General features: G+C 28.9%; 1 protein-coding gene across 1 annotated transcript in view; it reads right to left on the bottom strand.

Moving 5' to 3' along the window:
• Positions 1-19,776, bottom strand: part of LOC107441252 (putative diacyglycerol O-acyltransferase MT3172) — a 169,977-nt gene that overhangs the window by 87,681 nt on the left and 62,520 nt on the right. Inside the window, exon 2 of the mRNA XM_071179990.1 lies at positions 16,634-18,903. Within this exon, the coding sequence (XP_071036091.1) occupies positions 16,634-17,818 (1,185 nt within the window). The 5' untranslated portion in view covers positions 17,819-18,903. The remainder of the gene's footprint in view (positions 1-16,633; positions 18,904-19,776) is intronic.

Here is a 19,776-nt window from a genome sequence, read left to right as displayed (position 1 = left end):
TTGTTGACATCCACCGGTGAATGTTGACAATCGTATAGTCGCTTTGGTAAATGTCCGAAATATATACTAGGGGTCAAGTTAAGTGTCGCTACCTGGTAAACATTTGTCCGGTATACCCTACATGAGTGTGCTTTTAAGATTCAGTGCAACTGCCCGGTATGTCCTACATCAATGTTTTTTAAAGGTCAGGTGCAACTTTCCGGTATGCATTTAACTGGTATTCCGAACATTGATGTTTCTCATGATCTATCCTTAGCAGATTTTAAAATATTGAATAAATGTAATAATATCAACGGATAAATTAATATCAAAACAGATATAACAAATATTTCAGACGTTCACCAAAGCGACTATGCGATTGCTGACATTACATTCTCTTAATTTTGGCCATTTACAGTAGCATATATATTTCATTTAATACACTATCAAACGTAAAAAAAGCGTTTAAAAATAAGGAATAAAATATTGATTCAGAACAAAATAAATGTTTGCAAGACTGATAAGAAATAAAAACGGTGACTGGAATTATTTGTAAGTAAATAAAGAAATTAAAAACTAAAATCCTAAATAAACTTTTCGAATTAATTTAAAAGATCAAAATTCTAATTTGGCCTCACCTAAAACATATAAACGTAAAGGGCAACACATTCGAAAGACGTGGAGAAATATTTGGTAGTGGTCGAAGTTTATTACCAATATGATGACCTTTACGTTTATCAAAAAAAAAAATTTATACCACTTAAAAAACAAGGATTTGGTCCAGTAAAAGTTTGATTTTGTTTCCAAATTTTGACTTCGAAGTTTTAATTGGCGATAAAATGGAATTTAACTTTGTGCTTTCTGACAATAAAAGTTTCAATCATTTCCTAATTTAGCACGCAAAGTTCCAATCAATCTCTCCAGATGAAGCTAATTGAAGGTAAATATTAATTGAAGATTGATATAGCAGTGAATTCTGTCAATAGAAAGCAGAAAATGATTAAAATTCGTATTGCTAAGCAGCTTAGAGCTCCGGTTAAAATTTGAGCAATCTAGCTTCAGCAAAAGGTCAGATATTTCATTGACTATAAATTGAGAGAAATTCTGCTTGTAGCATTCAGAAAATAGTTGAAAATCAGATTGTTGTTAGACGCAAAGCTTCTGTAGATAATTGAGTGGTGGTTGAAATTTTGATTGCAAAGTTTCATCATCTAAGCGAGCTTACGAAAACGAAATAATAGTATGAAAAACACGATTGGAGTAACTGTTCTTTAGAAATATGGTAAAAAATACATTTCGAAGGCTTTTAGAATATTCTAAAAACAAAAGAGAGAGTGTTTATATAGTATACAATACAAAGAAAGAAGAGTAATTTATGACGTTGTAAAAGATAATGTTTTTTGAAAGCAGCATCTTTGAATATTATTTAGAATAAACAAAAGCAGTGGTTAAAAAAATATTCAGTTGATACCAAAAGATTTCAAAATATTTGCTGGCACTCAAAATTCTTGTTCTATTGATTTTTTTTCAAATGTTTAAAACAAACTATTCCTCCGTTTATTTTTCTTTCAGAGATATAAAAAAATATGAAATAATTTTTTTAATTAATAATTTGTAATTAATTTTTAATTAATAATTTTTAATTTAACATAAGTCCATAAACATGGACTTATGTTAAATTAAAAAAAAACTCTTTAAAGAGATCCATTCGCTTTACATAGCGCAACAAATGTAGATAACGCATTTTTTTGCCACTGAGTAAATTGTCTATAAAGCGCCCACTACTTATTCTGTACAGAAACTCTTTGGGCTATTTATCAAGCTTGATGTGAAGAACAATGTTTCTTTTGAAAACATTTAAATTTTAAATTTATGTTACCTTTTATGCATTTACTGTTTGACATTCAATAGAATGTTTAGTTATTTTATGGAAATGACCAAAATTAACCAGCAAAGTATATAACAATTAATGTATCACATTTTGTGTATGCGTTCTATAGAATTTCTAAGGAAAATCTTGCATGTATTCTACACAATGTCTATGCATTCTGTAAAATACTTAGTCATTGTATAGCATATATTGAAGAAAAAAAATATGAAAATAATTTAAAGAGGAATTAAAAGAGTTTTCTTAAATTAGTTCGTGTATGTTGGTAAACAACCAAGCAAGGTCTTGAAACTAGTGTATTAATGAATTCATGGAAATTACTATTAAGTAATTTTATAAACTTAGTCCTGATAAATTTAAAATAAATTTATTTAGCTTATTTTTTTTGGATTTCAGTTGCATAACTCTGTAATTAAACAGTTTGGAAATGTGTATTTAATTTTCGCGCTAGTATTTTAATTTATTTTGTACCATTTTAGTAATTGTTTATAAAATTATAGATAATTATTTCTTATAAAACTTTACTCAGTAATGTGAAATGAAAAACCTAAGGTAAAACTGAGTTTGTTAATTAAAGCACGGTAACTGATTAAGATAGACAAACTGAAGACATCATGAAAATTTATATTTATGTACCTTTTTCTATCTCCATGTTTCAAAAACTGGTACTTCATTTTTTGTTTTCAGAATTGTTTCATTTGTATAAAAATTTGCTTTTTAAGCTTTCGGTGAATTTTTTTTACAGAAAATCAGGAATTGCATACATTTATGCCCCAAGTATTCAAATCCCTTATTTCTAAATCAAGTACTCAAGATTCCAAATCCATCAAGAAAATTTATTTCTCTTTTTTAGTTTATGTCTGATTTTGTTGCTTAAAAAATTGTCAGTTCTAATTAATTGGTAAATTTAAATTTTACTTCTAAAAATATTACTATCAAAAGTTACTTAGCTGTTGTACTTTTCAAATCGACCAATTTCCTTCAAATTTCGTATTTTGCCACATAAGATTACTTAACTTTAAAATGTTGTAGATTTATATACTTTACAATTCAAAATTTTGTCGACTTAAATTAAATTACAAAGTAATAAATAAGAAGAAGTAATAAATAGTAATTGAAAGTTATTTTTACCCTGAATTTTCCTTGGACTTCCGAATTTATCCAAAATCTTTTCATTTCACTTAAAACGTTCTCAAAACATAACGAAATACTCAAAAAGGGAAACTAGCATCGAGGTGTCCAAAGTTTTGACCGCTCTTTTGACTAAATTATTGGAATCATAATTTCCAGATATCCCCTACTACCCACCATATTTTGATAACCGAAAATTCAAATCCGAGTAAATACGAGGGTTGTAAATTAAATAGTGGCAACTCAACCTTGAAATTCACAGAAGGGCGGGCATGCGCAAATAGGATATGGGAGCGGTGAGGTAGCGCTGTTGTCGATGTGTGGAGTGCAAAAAATTGTCGATCTGCTTAGAAGGGTAGTTGTTGTGTGGCGTTAAAGTGAGGAGTTTCGTTTCCATCGCTCTAAAGCATGTTTTCAAAAGGTGATCAGCGGTCGTGGCTTTAAATCGAGGTTGCCCGTGGGAAAAATTCAACAGAATGCTATCGAGGATGAGTGGAAGTCTGTAGCCCAAATGCTTTACCGTATGGGACAGAAGCCCGATGGGTTCAAGCATCTCGTCGTTTTTCGTCATTAGGTCTTTTGAAAACGTGCTTTAGGGTGATGGAAACGAAACTCCTCACTTTAACGCCACACAACAACTACCCTTCTAAGCAGATCGACAATTTTTTGCACTCTACACATCGACAACAGCTCCACCTCACCGCTCCCATATCCTATTTGCGCATGCCCGCCCTTCTGTGAGTTTCAAGGTTAAGTTGCCACTATTTAATTTACAACCCTCGTATATATATCCTTTCAGAGAAAGTAAATTTTTAAGTCTGATTCAATGAATCATTAAATAGTATGCATTAATTAATTAGGATATTTGAGGTTGACCCTTTAAGCCATTATGATCAGCACTTGATTCCAGAACATCCGATCATTAGAACAAAAGTTATTTATTTCTCATTAATGAAGTATATAATTAAAGTCATTATTTAATCTCAAATAAATTAATTAAAATGTTATAGAAAGGTTCAATTTCACACAACAATATTTTAATTTTAAAACTATTATAACTAGTTATCCTAGATAATTTGGTATAAAATCCTTAAAGATGAGATAGGAAAGAAAAAGACTTTAGGCAGGAAAACTAAAAAAACGTTAAACGCTTGCAAATTATTTTCAGCAATAGTTTAGCGTTTCACTACTTAACTAATAACAATTTTTTTAAGTTTTTTTTATGGGTTTCTTTTTTAAAATGATAGTCGTTACCGTTTTTTAACTTTCATTACTGGGTGAGCAGTAAAAGGCTATGTTAATTACTTTATTGCATGATAAACAATAATCTTTTTCTCATTTCAGAAGCATTTTCATGTTTACGAAAATATTTTTGACAATAAGAATTTCTTTTCTATTCAAATGTCTAAAACATATTTTCTCTCGTGATATCTGAGAGTTGTTTAAGCCTAATGTTCTCAAATTCATAAAAAATGTACTTTTATTTTTATAATATAAAGTGAAGAGTTTATTTTAATATTCTCTGGTTGACTTACGTTAATCATTCTTTCCACTTTAATTAAGCCACAAAAGTTTAAAAGGAATTTTGTTTTCAAAACAGAAAGCTTTTGTTTTGATTACTTAAGTTATAATCAAGAATGTTATATTTAATTAAGAATGTTCCATTAAGAATGTTGATTATATCTCTTTCTAGAAAAATGTTTTCCTGCACAAAACTGGGAAACTCATTCATGTAAAATGAAGAAGGGAGGTTATCAAACAAGGTTTATCCAATTCTGCCTAATATTAAAGCTTAACATTTTTCATGACTATAATTTTTAATTGTAATTTTATAAAAACAATTTGTGCTGTTGAACAATTTAATAAGCATAAAAAATTAATTCACAAATTTTCTTCGAAACCTATTAAACAATTTAAAATCTTCAAAAAAGTAATAAAACAATAATTGGGAGTTTGGAAAATGATAAAAAATGAGTAAATAGTTATAAATAATAATAAAATAATTAAACAATTATAAACTATTTAAAAATGATTAAAAAAATAAAAATTATAAATAATTAAAATTTTATAAAAATAATTAAAATTAGATTAATTAAAATTAAATTAATTAATATAGCTCATGCATGTTTAATCTTGTAGGATTGTTTCTGATGGCTGAATTTAATGAGATGAATATTACACTTATCTATTAAAAATAATATTTGTACCGGAAAAAACGATTGTTATAAGTGTATTTGTTAAAACAAAATCTCTTAAAGGCAGCTCAAATTATTTGCAAAAATGTTGCAGTTAAGTCAAAAAAAATTTTTTCATTTGAGTAAATGTCCTTGAAGTTTCTTTTTTATAAACTAAGATCCATAGTCAGCAATGTTTTAATTTTTAACTTAATAACAAAAGTATACGACTCACAAATGTGTTATTGACAAAATTGATTACATCTCTTGGGTATGAACCAGTTTGCTTTGGTGTGAACTTTATGCATGAAAATACCAGAGAAGTTTCGTGTTTATGACGTTTAATAATTGCATCTTTAATAATTGCACCATGAAAAGTTCTTCAAAATACTTTTAACAAAAACAAAATGAATTAAAGAACTGGTTTTGATACTGAGCTGAAATTCTGCATATCAAAGAGAGGGGGGAGAGTTGGGAGGTTGATAAAACGTTTGGGAAAGTTTTTCAATTAAAGAAGAAATGAGGAAAAAAAAACGTGAGGGAAATCGATGTATTCATTCTAAGGGTAATTTGCCCAGACATTATTATTTGAGATTACTATAATTTTTACATCAATATTTATTTAATTAGAGTGATGTAGTGATTTACGGTATTGATTACTTTAAAAATTACGGTATTTCGGATTTTTGTTCCGTAAATGTTTCGTTAAATGGGATTTTAAGGTAAAAAGTGTCGGTACTTTTTAACGTAACTTATTCTGGAATTTTTCACAATGTACTAAAACTAATAGTTAAATTAAAGTCAGGGAAGAAACAAAGAACTGTAGCCAGGATACAAAAAAAAAACAACATGTGTTTCATAAATATATGTTTTCAGGTATTTATCATCAACATTTAAAGAATTAATTTAAAAAAAAAATATTTTACAAAACGAGAATTGAAATATTAATAAGAACTGAAGATGCATAATTTAAAATATGCTACATTAAAATAATTAAATTTAAAAATTCAATTTCTCAGGAATATTTCAACTGATCTAAAACGTTTTGGCAAAATATAACGTTTATATGTGGAATCTGTCGTTAATTTATTCTGCCGATAATTATATGCCGTTAATTATCTGTCGTTAAATTTTTAAATTTGAATTCCAGAGAAATCAAATTTAAAAATACGACTTTTTCAAAATTCGATTTCTCAGGAACTATTCAACCGACTTTGCTTAAATTTTGCATTTTACCATTTAAAATTACATTCGTTAAAATGATGTTAAAAATTTTATACCTTATAATACCTTATTGTATACTATTATTAAATGAAATAATGAAAAATAATAAATATTTATAAAAAGTTTTATCTTGCGTGAAATTATTTATGAATTTTAAATGAATTTTATTATTGAGTTCAAAATTTTCTCCATTCTCAAAAAAAGTTCTGGCGATATGGTGAAGTGAGCAAAAAGTAAAATTTACATTAAGAGTTCCAAACTTTACTTTGTTCTCTTGACTACACTATTGGTACCATATTTCCCAGATTGCAGCTACCTCCTATATTTCGGGAGCCTCAGTACCGTATCCACCAAAAAAAAAAAACGATATGCTTTATTCAGAGAAAGTAAGTTTTTGAGTCTGATTTCGTTACCTAAAATATCGATTGCTTTAATTAATTAGCATATTTGCAATCACCAGCTCGAACCATTAAGATTAAATCCTAGAAAGTAAACATCCGATCACTAAATCAAAAGTTATTCAGAGTCGTCCGTTTTTCATTTTGCGCGCAGCACAACATCAAAATAGATTTAATTTTTGTTCAAGTTATCGTTTTTTGTCAAAGATATTATTAAATTTTTTTGAAGTTATCATAATTATTAAGTACTAGTGGGTTGCGCCCCCTGCTCGCTAACGCTCGCCAACCCCCGAAAATTGCTGCGCAATCTTCTGCTAACTTAGGTACATTGCAAATGCACAACATTCTAAGAATTCAAAACAACCGTTCAAATCCATATAAAAACTTTTTTTTAAAAGAAAATTACATCTTTTTAGTAAATACTAAGTCATTAAAATAAATTTGAATTCAAATAAATGACATGTAATTCGCTAAACCTATTAGAAATGTGCTATAGTATAATTCGTGATATAAATCAAAAATCGTCAAATAAATTCATAATATATAAATTCGTGAAAAAAAGCGCTTTCGACAAAATACTAAAATAGAGATCTATCGACAAAGACTACTCACTTCTGCCTAGCTTAATAGTATGAGATTGTCGCAGCTGATGCTGTCTGGTTATTTCAGTTTTCGTTTATAAAAGCGCTATATGTTGAGGCACCTCAGCTAGATTTGGCATGTGACATTTTTAGGGGCAATCATTGGTCGATTTTCTAGCGTTGCCATTCGGGGAGTTGTAATGAGCCTTTTTTTGTCGCCGTGTAAGAGAAATAGTAACGTAAATAAAACAAAGCAAATGTTGCCACCGGCGGAAAAGAAACACAGCCAAAATGTGGGAGCCACGTAAGAGAATTATATATATTAGATTTTTCTCTATTTCATAAAAAATAGTAAAAAACTCAAACACAAAAAAGCGATATTCTTTTGTGTAAAATTATTTTATTCCAAATGTAAACGAAAAATATTTTGAAGATGCCACATAACAAAGGAATTTTGAAGATAAATTACAATTTAATGCTTTTATTCTGAAATAACAAAAAATCAAAATTTTGTCATTAAATGACATTTTTATAACAAGAAGAACTGAACGAGTTTTAAAAATATGCACTAGGCATTTTGAATTTACACATTCACTACTTTCGGAAAAACATAAACCAAAAACTGTCTTAATTCATCAAAGAGGTTCAGTCATGCGATAGTTGGAAACGGAATTTCACTTCTTTTCGAGCTAGAGAGCGAATTTATTCAACAAGGCCTTTTTATTATGTTAATAATATTGAAAATAGCTTTTCTTGTAAGAGAGCTTCAAGAAAAATTTCCTATTATACTTTCAAAAGAAAATTGCTATAAATGCCACTAAAATTACTTTTGGGAAAAAGAGAAGATTTATTTTGAAAAATGAAACCCAAAGTTGTAAGTAAGCTGAAATAACAGAAATACCAAATAAGCAAAACATCTAAGTTAGAGTATACTTAAATTAAAAAGTTTAATTTCGCTCTCAGAATAGCAATTGAAAGAAAAAACGAAGGAAAATAAAAAAAAAGAATCAAACTTCTCTTAAAACACAATAGAAACATAAACAATTTCAATAAAAATGGCTTGGAAAATATTATATATGCTCGCAAAACTTTTTTATCGTATTTTATAACCATATAACATAGAAAGCAAGCACTCAATAAGCAAAAGAATTATTTGTATTTTCCAACAAAAGTAGAAACCATAACGAGAAAACGAGGCGTAATGAATCGAAATATGAAAACAGAAATTAAAGTTGAGGATTTTATTTCCGAATGATATAAAAGTGCGAATTTCTGTTTTATTACTAATAGAAATAAAAGAAACGTTTCGGTAAAGAAGCGGTATATAAAATATTAACAAGAATAAAATATAAATTATTTATAAATCGTGTACAATATTGCATTAAAATAGAACATTTCGAAATAGAAATGGTAAAATTCATCATTTAAATTATACGGAAACATTGCTTTTAAAGCATTTTAACTCTTAAGCCTAATAACACCCGGAATAAATAAGCTAGCGATAAAATAAGAAAGCCTAGATATTAAATATGGCATTTACGTTTTGGTATTGCAAAAGTTCGATTTTTTCAGGAAGTTTTTAAAATAGACGCGCTGTCGCACAAATAATATTTATCTGATAGTTAAGTTTTCTTTTCAGATGTGTTGCTGAAATCTGAAAAAAATATTTGAAAAATTAACTAATACTTTTTTTTTCCAGTGAGCTTTCGTAAAGAAAATCAATTTGTAAACTGCAGTCAATGAAGCACTACAGCATTTTTATAACGAAAGAAAGAATTTCTTTCTTTCTTCTTATTTGTGGGCATAACTTCTAATCTAATGATCTTTTTCTCTTCTGTAAAGCACCGGTCAGGAATGGAATATAAAGCAACAGATTAATTGCTCCAAATTGGAAAAATTAAAAGGTATATCTTAAATACGTTAATTTATTTCTGCAAATAACATTTTAGATTACAAAATCTGACTAAAACCATATTTTTCTAAATAAACATACCTTTGATTGTAGTTTGTTATTTGTCGGTTTCAGCTTTTCGACTCTCAACTATAGTCTAAAAATATAGTTCTAATATTTTAGAATGCTTCAAGATAATAAAATTTTAAAAAAAATATTCATTCAGGATTATTGCAAAATAGCAGAAACTTTTTGAAACTGAAATAAGAGAGCATAATTTAAAGAATACAAATATCTCCATTTCGAATCTGTGAATGTCAAAACAACAAATTACATTGAAATCGATGAAATATCTTTATTTTAATATCAAGCATATCTCACGTAAACAATGAACTATTCAGATCTCGGTTTTTGAAAAATAATAAAACTCCAAAACGTTTTGAACTTACAAAAAAATTTTTTTGATTAGTTTCAGACTACTGAAATAGAAAAATGATCTTTATTTCAATACCAAATTTATCATACGTAAACAAAAACAATTCAGATCTTTGTTTTTGAAGAAAATAATTTCAGGAAGAAAGACACCGAACCGTTTTTGGCTTTCAAAAGAATTTATTGATTAGTTTCAGATCATTCATATATATATANGTGTATAGCAAGGCACGGGACCGAGCATTTCGTTCACTATATCCGGGAGTTCACTATAGCGGGGTTTGACTGTATATATATATATATTCTAAATGTTTTAGACCAGTGATTCTCAACCTTTTTTTTGTGGCGGCACACTTTTAACGATTTCGAAATTTGACGGCACACAATGAAAAAATAAGTTTCAACGTTGTTTACTTACCTATAATACACTGTGTTAAATAGTTTGCGATCATAATTTTGAATGTGAAATAAAATTATATGTACTACAAAAGCACATTTATTAAGGGATTCATTATTTCTTTCGACTAATTTTTTATTAGTTAGTAGCAGTTATTTTATTTTGCTAGTTATTATTTGTTAGCTGGCTTTCCATAGTTGTTAACTGTTAGTTTTTTTACATTGTTATTTTTTTGTTATTTCTTGTTAACTAGTTTTTTTGCTAATTATTAATTGTTAACTTATTTTTTAGTTAGTTATCTTTTGTTAATTTGCTTTTATGACTATTAATTGCATAGCTTACTTTAATGATTAGCTTTTATTTCCGTTTGAAAGTTAATATTTAGCTTTCTTTTGTTAATTAATAATTTTAATAGTCATCAAATTTTCTACTTATTTCAACATTTCTTAAAAGTGCCAAAGACAATTTAAGCGCTTCCTTCTTATTTTAAGATTGCCAGAGACAAGACAATCGCCGACAAAGATGTTCACTCGGTTAAAACCTGGAAAAATTATAAGAAGTATATATATATACTTTTTATAATTTTTCTATAAACTTTACTCCTAATAAAAAAAAGCATTATAAATTTTATTGTATCATTTCTAATATTTGACGGCACATGTTAAGAATTTGGTGGCACACAAAAGTGCCGCGGCACAGTGGTTGAGAATCACTGTTTTAGACTTTCAAAAGTTTATGATTAATGAAATAGAAAAAATATATTTATTTCAATATCAGATTTATCTTACGTAAACCAAAGCAACTAATTTCTTTGCACTGAGTAAGAACTTTAACGAATAATAAATTATTTTATAGAATTAATTTCCCAAAACATTTCAAACTGTTCAAAGAAATTTGTTCATTAGTTTAAAAACAGTTTCTGTAGTAATTGATTAAGGTGCTTGCCTGCGCGTCTCTTAGCAAACTAGAATTACTTGATTCTTTACCATACGCATAATTAAATATTGATTAACACCCAACTGTTGTTTTCAAAATTAAGAGAAAAATAATAATGTAAAAATAATTTTTAATAATGACTTTTGTACGGTACTTGTACCGTAATTTTTAATTTAAGTAGGTTTTAAGTGTAACAAAAATAACATCAAATCATTAATAACTAGTTGGGTAACGGAATATGTATTCACGTAAGGCAGTGCTTCCCAAAGTGTGGTAACCCCCAGGGGTACGGGAACAATTCAGCGGGGATACGCATTCTTATACGAAATATCTTGCAACAAACGAAAATTTCAAAAAATTTGATTTAAAAACAAAGATAGAAATGAAAATTTACAATTACGTATTTTTCAAGTGACTATTTTTTGTAGTGTCAACAGTTAGTTGTGATTTTTAACTTTAGTAAATTTTTTTTATAGCAAAAAATACATTCATTTTTTTATTAGTGGTACACAGCGTTGCGAAAAATTTAGAAAGGGTGCACAAAAGTCATAAGTTTGGGAAACACTGACGTAAGGTAACCGAAGCATTATTATTATATGCAAAAACGAAGCATAATTGAATATAATAGGTACATCGATAACTTTAAACTTACTTTGTATTAAAAATTAACTTTACTTCAAACTAAATCTTTACTTTATTCAAAAAACTAAGCTCCAACTTATCTGGTTAAAGTTCTCTTAACATCGAGAAGTATATGGGTCCTTTTCGTGGTTTTAATCTCCGTGTCATGCAAAATGCGCTAGCTTTATAGAATAAAGTCTTCATGATAGCAAATCCGTCTCTTCTTTGTTACTTCATCTAGGAATTATTTTCTCTTTTGGAGGTTAAAAACGCAAACGTAAGTTAAAAATGCTAGCGTTATGAAATATCATTTTAACTTTGACAACAAAATCAAAACAAACATTTACAATGAACGTAGACTATATCTTTAAAGCTGTGGCATACAATTTACGATTCTTTTTTCTATGTAAAACTGTGGTTCTATGAGCAGAAAATTCTGCAGACTATAGATTTTGATGAATTCAGCAATAAAGAATGCAATTTATTATTATTATTATTATTATTGACATTTAAAGAAATAGCATTAAGTTTTTATTTATTATTTAACTTTCTTTAAGTAAATTGTGTAGCTAAAATAAATATAATTCATAATTTTAAAATGGCGGAAACTATATTTAGATTCTTATGAAACTAGTGCAATTAGACAACCATAATGTTAACGAAAATCAATAAAGTTATTTTTTTATTGAATGAACAAACGGTTGTAAGATCACGCTATTCATTTCGAAATTTCATCAATACATTTCTTCAAATTTGCATTCATAGCTCTATAATTTTTGTGAGCTCTATAATTTTGTGAGAAATATTTATTATTAAATATTTGATACATAGAAAATTATACGATTTTTATATTATATTATAAATATATATATATATANTATATATATTCATAACTCTAAATAGCAGTTTAAAAAAAGTGTCCCCCAAATAACCCAACTTTACGGTAACTGTTGACTATCAAGAAATTTTAAAAATAATATTGCAATCAAATTGAACTTTTTCATAATAGTTCAGTAATAGCTTTAATAATAAAATTATTTAACCTTAACCACTAAAAGCAGTTGAAAATTCCCCAGATCTTAAAAAAGATATTTTTAGACTGTGAAGGAAAATATATATCTTATTCAGTCCTTTCAGTAAATGATTGATTACTTCCTGTGTGCGATATCTTTTTTGGTGATTATTGTAACTCAACCATACAAAAGGGATCGGTCATTTATTTATTTACAGTAATCACAGAACGCCGTTGATGCTACCCCATTCACAGTCCAATGATTTCCACTTGTGGACTAAACAAGGAATTGAAGAACAATTTCAGAGAAGAAATTTTTTTTCATACCTCTAAACGTTCAAATTATTTAAAAAGAAAATTGAAGCGAATATAGAGATGATATTTATTTTTAAAACATTTAGGTTACCTTAACTATTCTAAGGTGTCAAAAGCAAGCAAATAGTAAGCTTTATTATCGTAATATATTCGAATATGACCATAAACTTTAAAAAAGGAAAAATGAAACTCAAGAACAGTTTTCCAAACGATCTAATACAAAAGCGAAATTGTTAAGAAGGATAGAAAAAATAGATTCACAATAAAAACTGAGGTCAAACTTACAATTGTTTCTGAGCAAACAGCATATATTAAACAAAAGGCATTGTTGCTCTTTAAACTTTGTGAAAGAATACATTAACTCAAAAGAACTGAAACACTTTAAAACAAAATAAAGAAAAAGGCGTATAGTTCAAAGCAAATAACAATTGACAATAATTCGAAACTCTAACAGTGAAAAAAAAAAGATCAATTTGAATAAATTCTATGTAAAACTGCATGCACACAATGAATCCGGTTTTTTTGGGAATTTCAATAAATAAAGATATTTTTCTCTAAAGCATTTAAAGTTGTAAAAAGGAATTTGTTGACTTGTCGGGGGATGGTTTCCGTGGTAATTAATGGAGAGGATCACGAGTGGACGTTAAAATATGAGAATTATACTCCTGGCAAGTATAATCTTTCAGCGATGCTTATTGTACTATAAATAATGTTTCGCCACTATAAATTAGTTTAGCTATTATAATTGTGCTAAGCATAGAGGCGACAAACAAATGCATATTCGATTCTACAAATTGTTTCGAAGCTCTGTCGCCAAACAAAATAAAAAAGTCACTGTTTAAGTGCCTCACACTTGAAGCAAAGCGTTGACTTTAAATTGAATATATCATCTTGCAGTGAAGAATTATGTAGGCTTCAGAGCGGGCAAATAAATTACATATTTTAAAAATTATTAAACTTACTTTAAAAATAGCTAATTCTGTGGCATTTTCCTACCTAAATAATTATCAAAATCAATGCTTTATTCTCACGCCTTATTTAGTTTTACAAGCCCAGGTAATGAAGCATTCGAATAAGTTTTTAAATATTAAAAAATTAGAAAACAAACGATTTTCATTTTCAGAAAACTGAGGCTTTTATTCATATTGACGTTTTGCGCCATTTTTAGAATAAAAATAGGCTTTAGATAGGCTAAACTTGATCTATCTTGAGATATGAGTGTCTCCAGCTAATATACAGCAGTTTTGAAAATAGCATATTATTCGCAAAAAAGTATATTTCATGTAATGAAGGATATAATTTAATATTATTTCCCGTCTCATATAATTTTCTGTCTCAATATTCTATCTTTTCACAACTAATATCAAACAGTAAAGGATAAAAGAATAATGTATATGTAAATTGTTATTATATCATATATAGTACATATTTACGAGTTATTTGATTTTTTTAGTATACGCTTTTGAAAGAAACGTTTCTTTCTTGCGATTTAGATATTTATACGCTTTTTTTATGCTCTTTTCAGTTTAAATTCGTTTTTGAACTAAGAATTACTGAATCATTTGCAATATTTTCATAATTTTTAGTCAGTAGCCTTGATTTTCAGGCTACTTACAAATTTACTTTTCATTTAGCTAGAAGACCTATAAAAAAGACAGATTCTAGCTATTGATGTAAGAAGTGAATGTTGATTTAGAGCAGTGTTAGAGCAGTGTCCCAAACTTATGACTTTAGTGCATCCATTCTAAATTTTTCGTAACGTCTACCACTAATAGAAAAATGAATGCATTTTTTACTATAAAAAAATTGCAGAAGTTAAAAATCACAACTGGCTGTTGACACCACTAATTATCAGCTGTTAACTTCGCAAAAAATAGCCAACAGAAAAATACGCAATCGTACATTTTCGTGGCTAGCTTTGTTTTTAAATAAACTTTTTTGAAATTTTCGTTTCTTGCAAGATATTTCGCATAAGAACGCGTACCCCCACTAAACTATTCCCGTACCCCTGGGGGTACGCGTACCACAGTTTGGGAAACACTGAATTAGAGGAAGAGTGATAAAATTGGGCCTGCTCTTTTGTTGGGCCGTCTCAATTATTTTGTAATTATTGACAGTAAGCGCACCGTGACAGTAAGCGAGGTGTTTGAAGAGAGAGATACCAGCTCAGACGCTATCCACGTCGTCGGACCTTTGTCTGACAGTTGTCAAACTTGCGTAGCATTCTTACCAAGGCCGCTAATAAATATAGCCCTGAAAAACGGGTCTAGGAACATAGCCTTGGTTGGGTGATATATGATATGAGTAGACTCGTGACCCAACCATAGAAATATTATTTAGGCTAACAATTTGCAAAATGTGCAAAATAATGCAATTTTATCTAATTATCTAAAATCATACTGGGAATAATAACGTCTAAATTAGATAATATTCTAATTTATTCAAGATTGATGTTTTGACAACTAAAATCTTGAGACATTATAAATCGCTCAAAAAATAGTTAATTATGCTTCTTTCACTCTAAATTATACAGATTTATATTTTCTGACTTATATTCTGGTTTATATTATTTATTGTTAACGAAAAAAAAATCATTAGTGAGTTAAAAAATGTTCATTTCCAAATTGTCATCTTTTAATAACTAAACATAGGTAGCCAAAGGTAACCAAAACCTGTTACCTCGACATTAAGAACGAAATTATGTTACTTTTAACGTGACATTATGCTGGATTAACATTTACTAAAATTGTCCCGTTTTCCCTGTTCATTATGATCTTACTCCAAAAGAAAGGAAAAAAAAATAAGATTATATTTTCCATAAAACAAGCTGCATAGAAATTTTTAATTTCTTTTCAGATTATCATTTAGCTTTTGCATTTTTAATTACGGAAAACTTTATGAAGCCTATGTGTAAAGTCTAGTGCTGATATAATACAATACACACATAAAGTATGCATTAATACATAAGAAAAATTAAACAAAATAATATCTTCTATTGCTAACTTCATTCTGTTTGCATCATTAATAGATTTAAATTTTTACGTTCATATTTTACATAAATAAAAAGGTTTAACACTTAATAAGTTATTGTTTGCTTTCACTTGCCGTGAAAGCTGGCACAAAAACCTCTACATAAATTGACACGAAAATAAAAGATGTATCATCATCTATTTTTTACGTAATACATTTTTAAAACTATTGATAAAGTGTCGTGATTGTTCTTTTAAACTTTAAATGATGAAAAAAAAGTGTCACGATTCCTTAAGCTAAGTTTCTCTTTCTATCTATTATTCACATTGACAAGTATTTTCATAGCTTTAATGTGTGAGGGAATGAACAATTTAAAAAGGTTTTATTTTGAATGTTAAGTATATTTCAAAATATAAACATTTGATTTACGCTTTTTATTGAAAGATAGCACAATGAAAATTTAAAAACTAAAAGCTGCTGTTTATTTTATTAACTAATCATAATCGTTAGACTACTGAAGAAAATAAAGCCAAATAGAGAATTTAAAGAAATGCATTCTCACTATTTATTCGGCCATCGAGGTCAAAATTATAATAATTAATAAATAGCAATTAAAATTGTCAGATGATTGGAAAAGACAGTTTTGCAAAAATATTATTAGGTGGAATATAAAAATAAACTTACCGTTACATTTGGCGGATTATTTATTCCATTTTTTGCAAAATAAGCTCTGACGGCTCCTGAAACTGCGGAAACAAAAACATCATTCAAACTGCACCGCATTACCTGCTTAATACGTAGCACTTTAGAAAATCGAATGTTATGAGACCATGCTACAACTCTGCTCTGTGGTTTATGATGACGATTAAAATAGTTGTAATCTCTCCTTTTGAAAATCAACCAACCTAGGAATGTTAGTGGAGCCACAAAAAATGCTCGGAATAAGTTCAAGAAAAAAGTGTTATAACCAAAACGGGATTTCAACCGGAGTAATTTTTGGTTGTCACAAAGGTGGTTTCCTAAAATTACTACTAAAGTGATCCCGTCACTGATGGCCTGATGAATCCTCAGAACCAGTACAGTATCTTTAGATTTTCCGTAATCTTTGATTACTCTAATTTCCCATAGAGGCCGAGACGAAGGCAGAGGCTGATTCATGAGGTTGCTAATATGTTCTTCCAGTTCATCAGAAGAATTAATTTCCTTCTTTTCTTCGAAGACATGATTTTCTATAGAGAAATCCTCATCATCGATCCAGCAATAGCCGCTACAAACCGGAACAACTTTCTGGAGAAACCTTGGGAAAGCTCTTCCACCGCGATCCGTAGTTTTGCTGAGGATTCGCGTCATCAGCAATTCTCTGAGTTTGGAGCAGGTGAATCCAGAGTCTAGAAAGAACAAGCAATGGGCTACGTGAAGATTGAAGCTCGAATCGTGAAGCCAAAGGGCTTCAGGTGGTCGGACAAAGTTTTCCGCTCTGAGGCAGGAAGGTTGTCTGCTCTGAAATTGCCTTTGATTCTCAACATCGCCAGCCCTGGAAGCTCCTCTGTAAGCACAACAGCGAGCAAATACAATTCTTAGTCCTAAAGCAATACCTAAGAACCATGTCAGCATGATGACTGTTGGAAAACCAGTGAGGACTGATATGGCGGCGAATATAACAGACAGGATGAAGCTCCATGCGATGTTCTTGTCTACTGGATGGGTTAGTAGCTTGATAGATGCGTTCCGGAGGTATCTTGGAGTTTTCCTTTTGTTCGATATAACGTTCGATTTCGAGGCTAATTGGCAGTTTAAGTTAGATTCAGAGTTTGTTGAAATTTGGCATTCTGATACATCTTGAGTAGAATCATTGTTCTTAGTTTCCATTATTTAAGATCAATATCTTCAAACGAACTTATCTAGAAAGTATAATAACAGCAGTATCCAATAGTTAACGTAAAGTAGATCCAGATTTAATGGAATAAATAAATACTATTTCTTTTGTTTAGTAACATATAAAAAGAAACTAAAATATTGAAAGAAATACTTAATCAATAAAGAAAATTATTTCTGTCATTAATCCCAGAGTAAATGAGAAAATATTTTCATAGCATTAGGATAAATCTCAATGGAAAATTGCTCTGAAGTATTCAATCATTTGTAACCAGACTTTGTTTAATTTAATGCCTCATAACTGTACTATAAAATTATTTTGCTTTTGATTCCGAATGTTTTGCTTCTCGTATTTAATGAACGTATTTACATTGGAAGCATATTTGTTCTTGGCCAGAAATATTTCGTAATATTCATGTGGAATATTTTTGTTTTAAACAATAAGTGACCTTTTTACTGCATTCAGATAACGATACAGATCAGCTCGGATGAGTTATTTTTAAACTTTTTACTTCATATGAGCCTTTCTTTAAGATGTTTTACTTTTAATAAATAGAACTTTTTCCTTTTTGTTGTGTATCTTAGTTTATAACTTTCATAGACAGCTTAAAGTATTAAAAGCACTTTGACTGCATGTTCAAACCACTATATTTCCAGCTTGAATTTTAATTTAACCTTTGACGGCTCAATAGCGATTGAGTGTCTGATCGACAGCATTATTCGAGATAATCCAATGCTTTAAGCCAACTCTTTTCTTTAAACGAATCGTTAAGGGAGTAAAAATAGTCGCAACGGATGCCGGCTTTTGTAGAATACATCTCAATTTTCAATATTTATATGGTACTTAAGAAACTAAATCTCTCAAATTGAAAACAGAAACATTTTTTTTTCTCTGATTGCGAGCCAATACGATGAGAGTATAATTTCTACGATCACACTCTGAAGGGCTCCCCATTCGATGATAAAAATTTGCTCGCCTCTATTCATGTTTGTTGTAAATCTTTGATGACTGGCATTAAAATGAAGTTGGTAACCATGGTGACAGCCTTATCCAGCATCCCTTTTTTTGCGTCATCCATCTGAAATAAAAAGGATGAAAAACTACTGAATCGTGAAGAGAGAAGGGATTATTATGAACATTACACAGAAAAAGAAAGAACATTCGTTTTTAAAGGACATATTGAGGTTAGGTTCTATTTTTTTATGTGGTGTCAACGAAAGAGTATGGCTAAAAATACAAAATTTAGTCATTTTGGGGGAGAAAAACCTTTAATATTTTTGTGCAGTTTCGAAACCAAGCTATAAAAACACTTAATGTTATAGTTCTTAATTAAAAACATGAATTTTCAACTTTTTAAACATAGGTAATACGGCATCGATAATTAGGCTTTTTCACAAACTTTTAAAAATAAGGCAATTTCATTACGTTTTAAGATATCTTACCTATGGAAACAGTATTTGGAAATTCATATAGGAAATATTGCTTTAGGTCTCTCTTGCAGAAAAAACACCGGGAATAAAACGTGGTTAAAAATATCAAAATATGGTAAAATTTACTGTTTCAGGCTCTATGGGAACATCAAAAAGTTCGGTAATTTTTCGATCAAAGCTCCTCAGCACTTAAGTAATGATTTTGATAAAATTAACAATAAAATATTTTTATAATATGCGATAAGATTTAGTAAATATTGTAAAATTTAGTACTTTTATCACGATACTTTATAGGGAAGCATAAAAACCAATAATTTGTTCAAATTTACTTTTCAATTTTGTATATTTTACTAAACATACGGAAATAAGAACTATTATTTTGAAATCCAGAATTTCTGATAAACCGTTATCATATAAACGGAGAAATCCCCATATGAATATTTTAATTTTTAATACCAGAATTATGTTCCTCTTTTTTTTTACCAAATTATCATTAACATATACAGTAAGGTGTCACATTT

The sequence above is a fragment of the Parasteatoda tepidariorum genome, chromosome 4, assembly GCF_043381705.1.
Source record: "Parasteatoda tepidariorum isolate YZ-2023 chromosome 4, CAS_Ptep_4.0, whole genome shotgun sequence".
Classification (NCBI taxonomy): domain Eukaryota; kingdom Metazoa; phylum Arthropoda; class Arachnida; order Araneae; family Theridiidae; genus Parasteatoda; species Parasteatoda tepidariorum.
The sequence above is the reverse complement of the archived record's forward strand: the minus strand, read 5'-3'. Positions and strand labels throughout refer to the sequence as shown.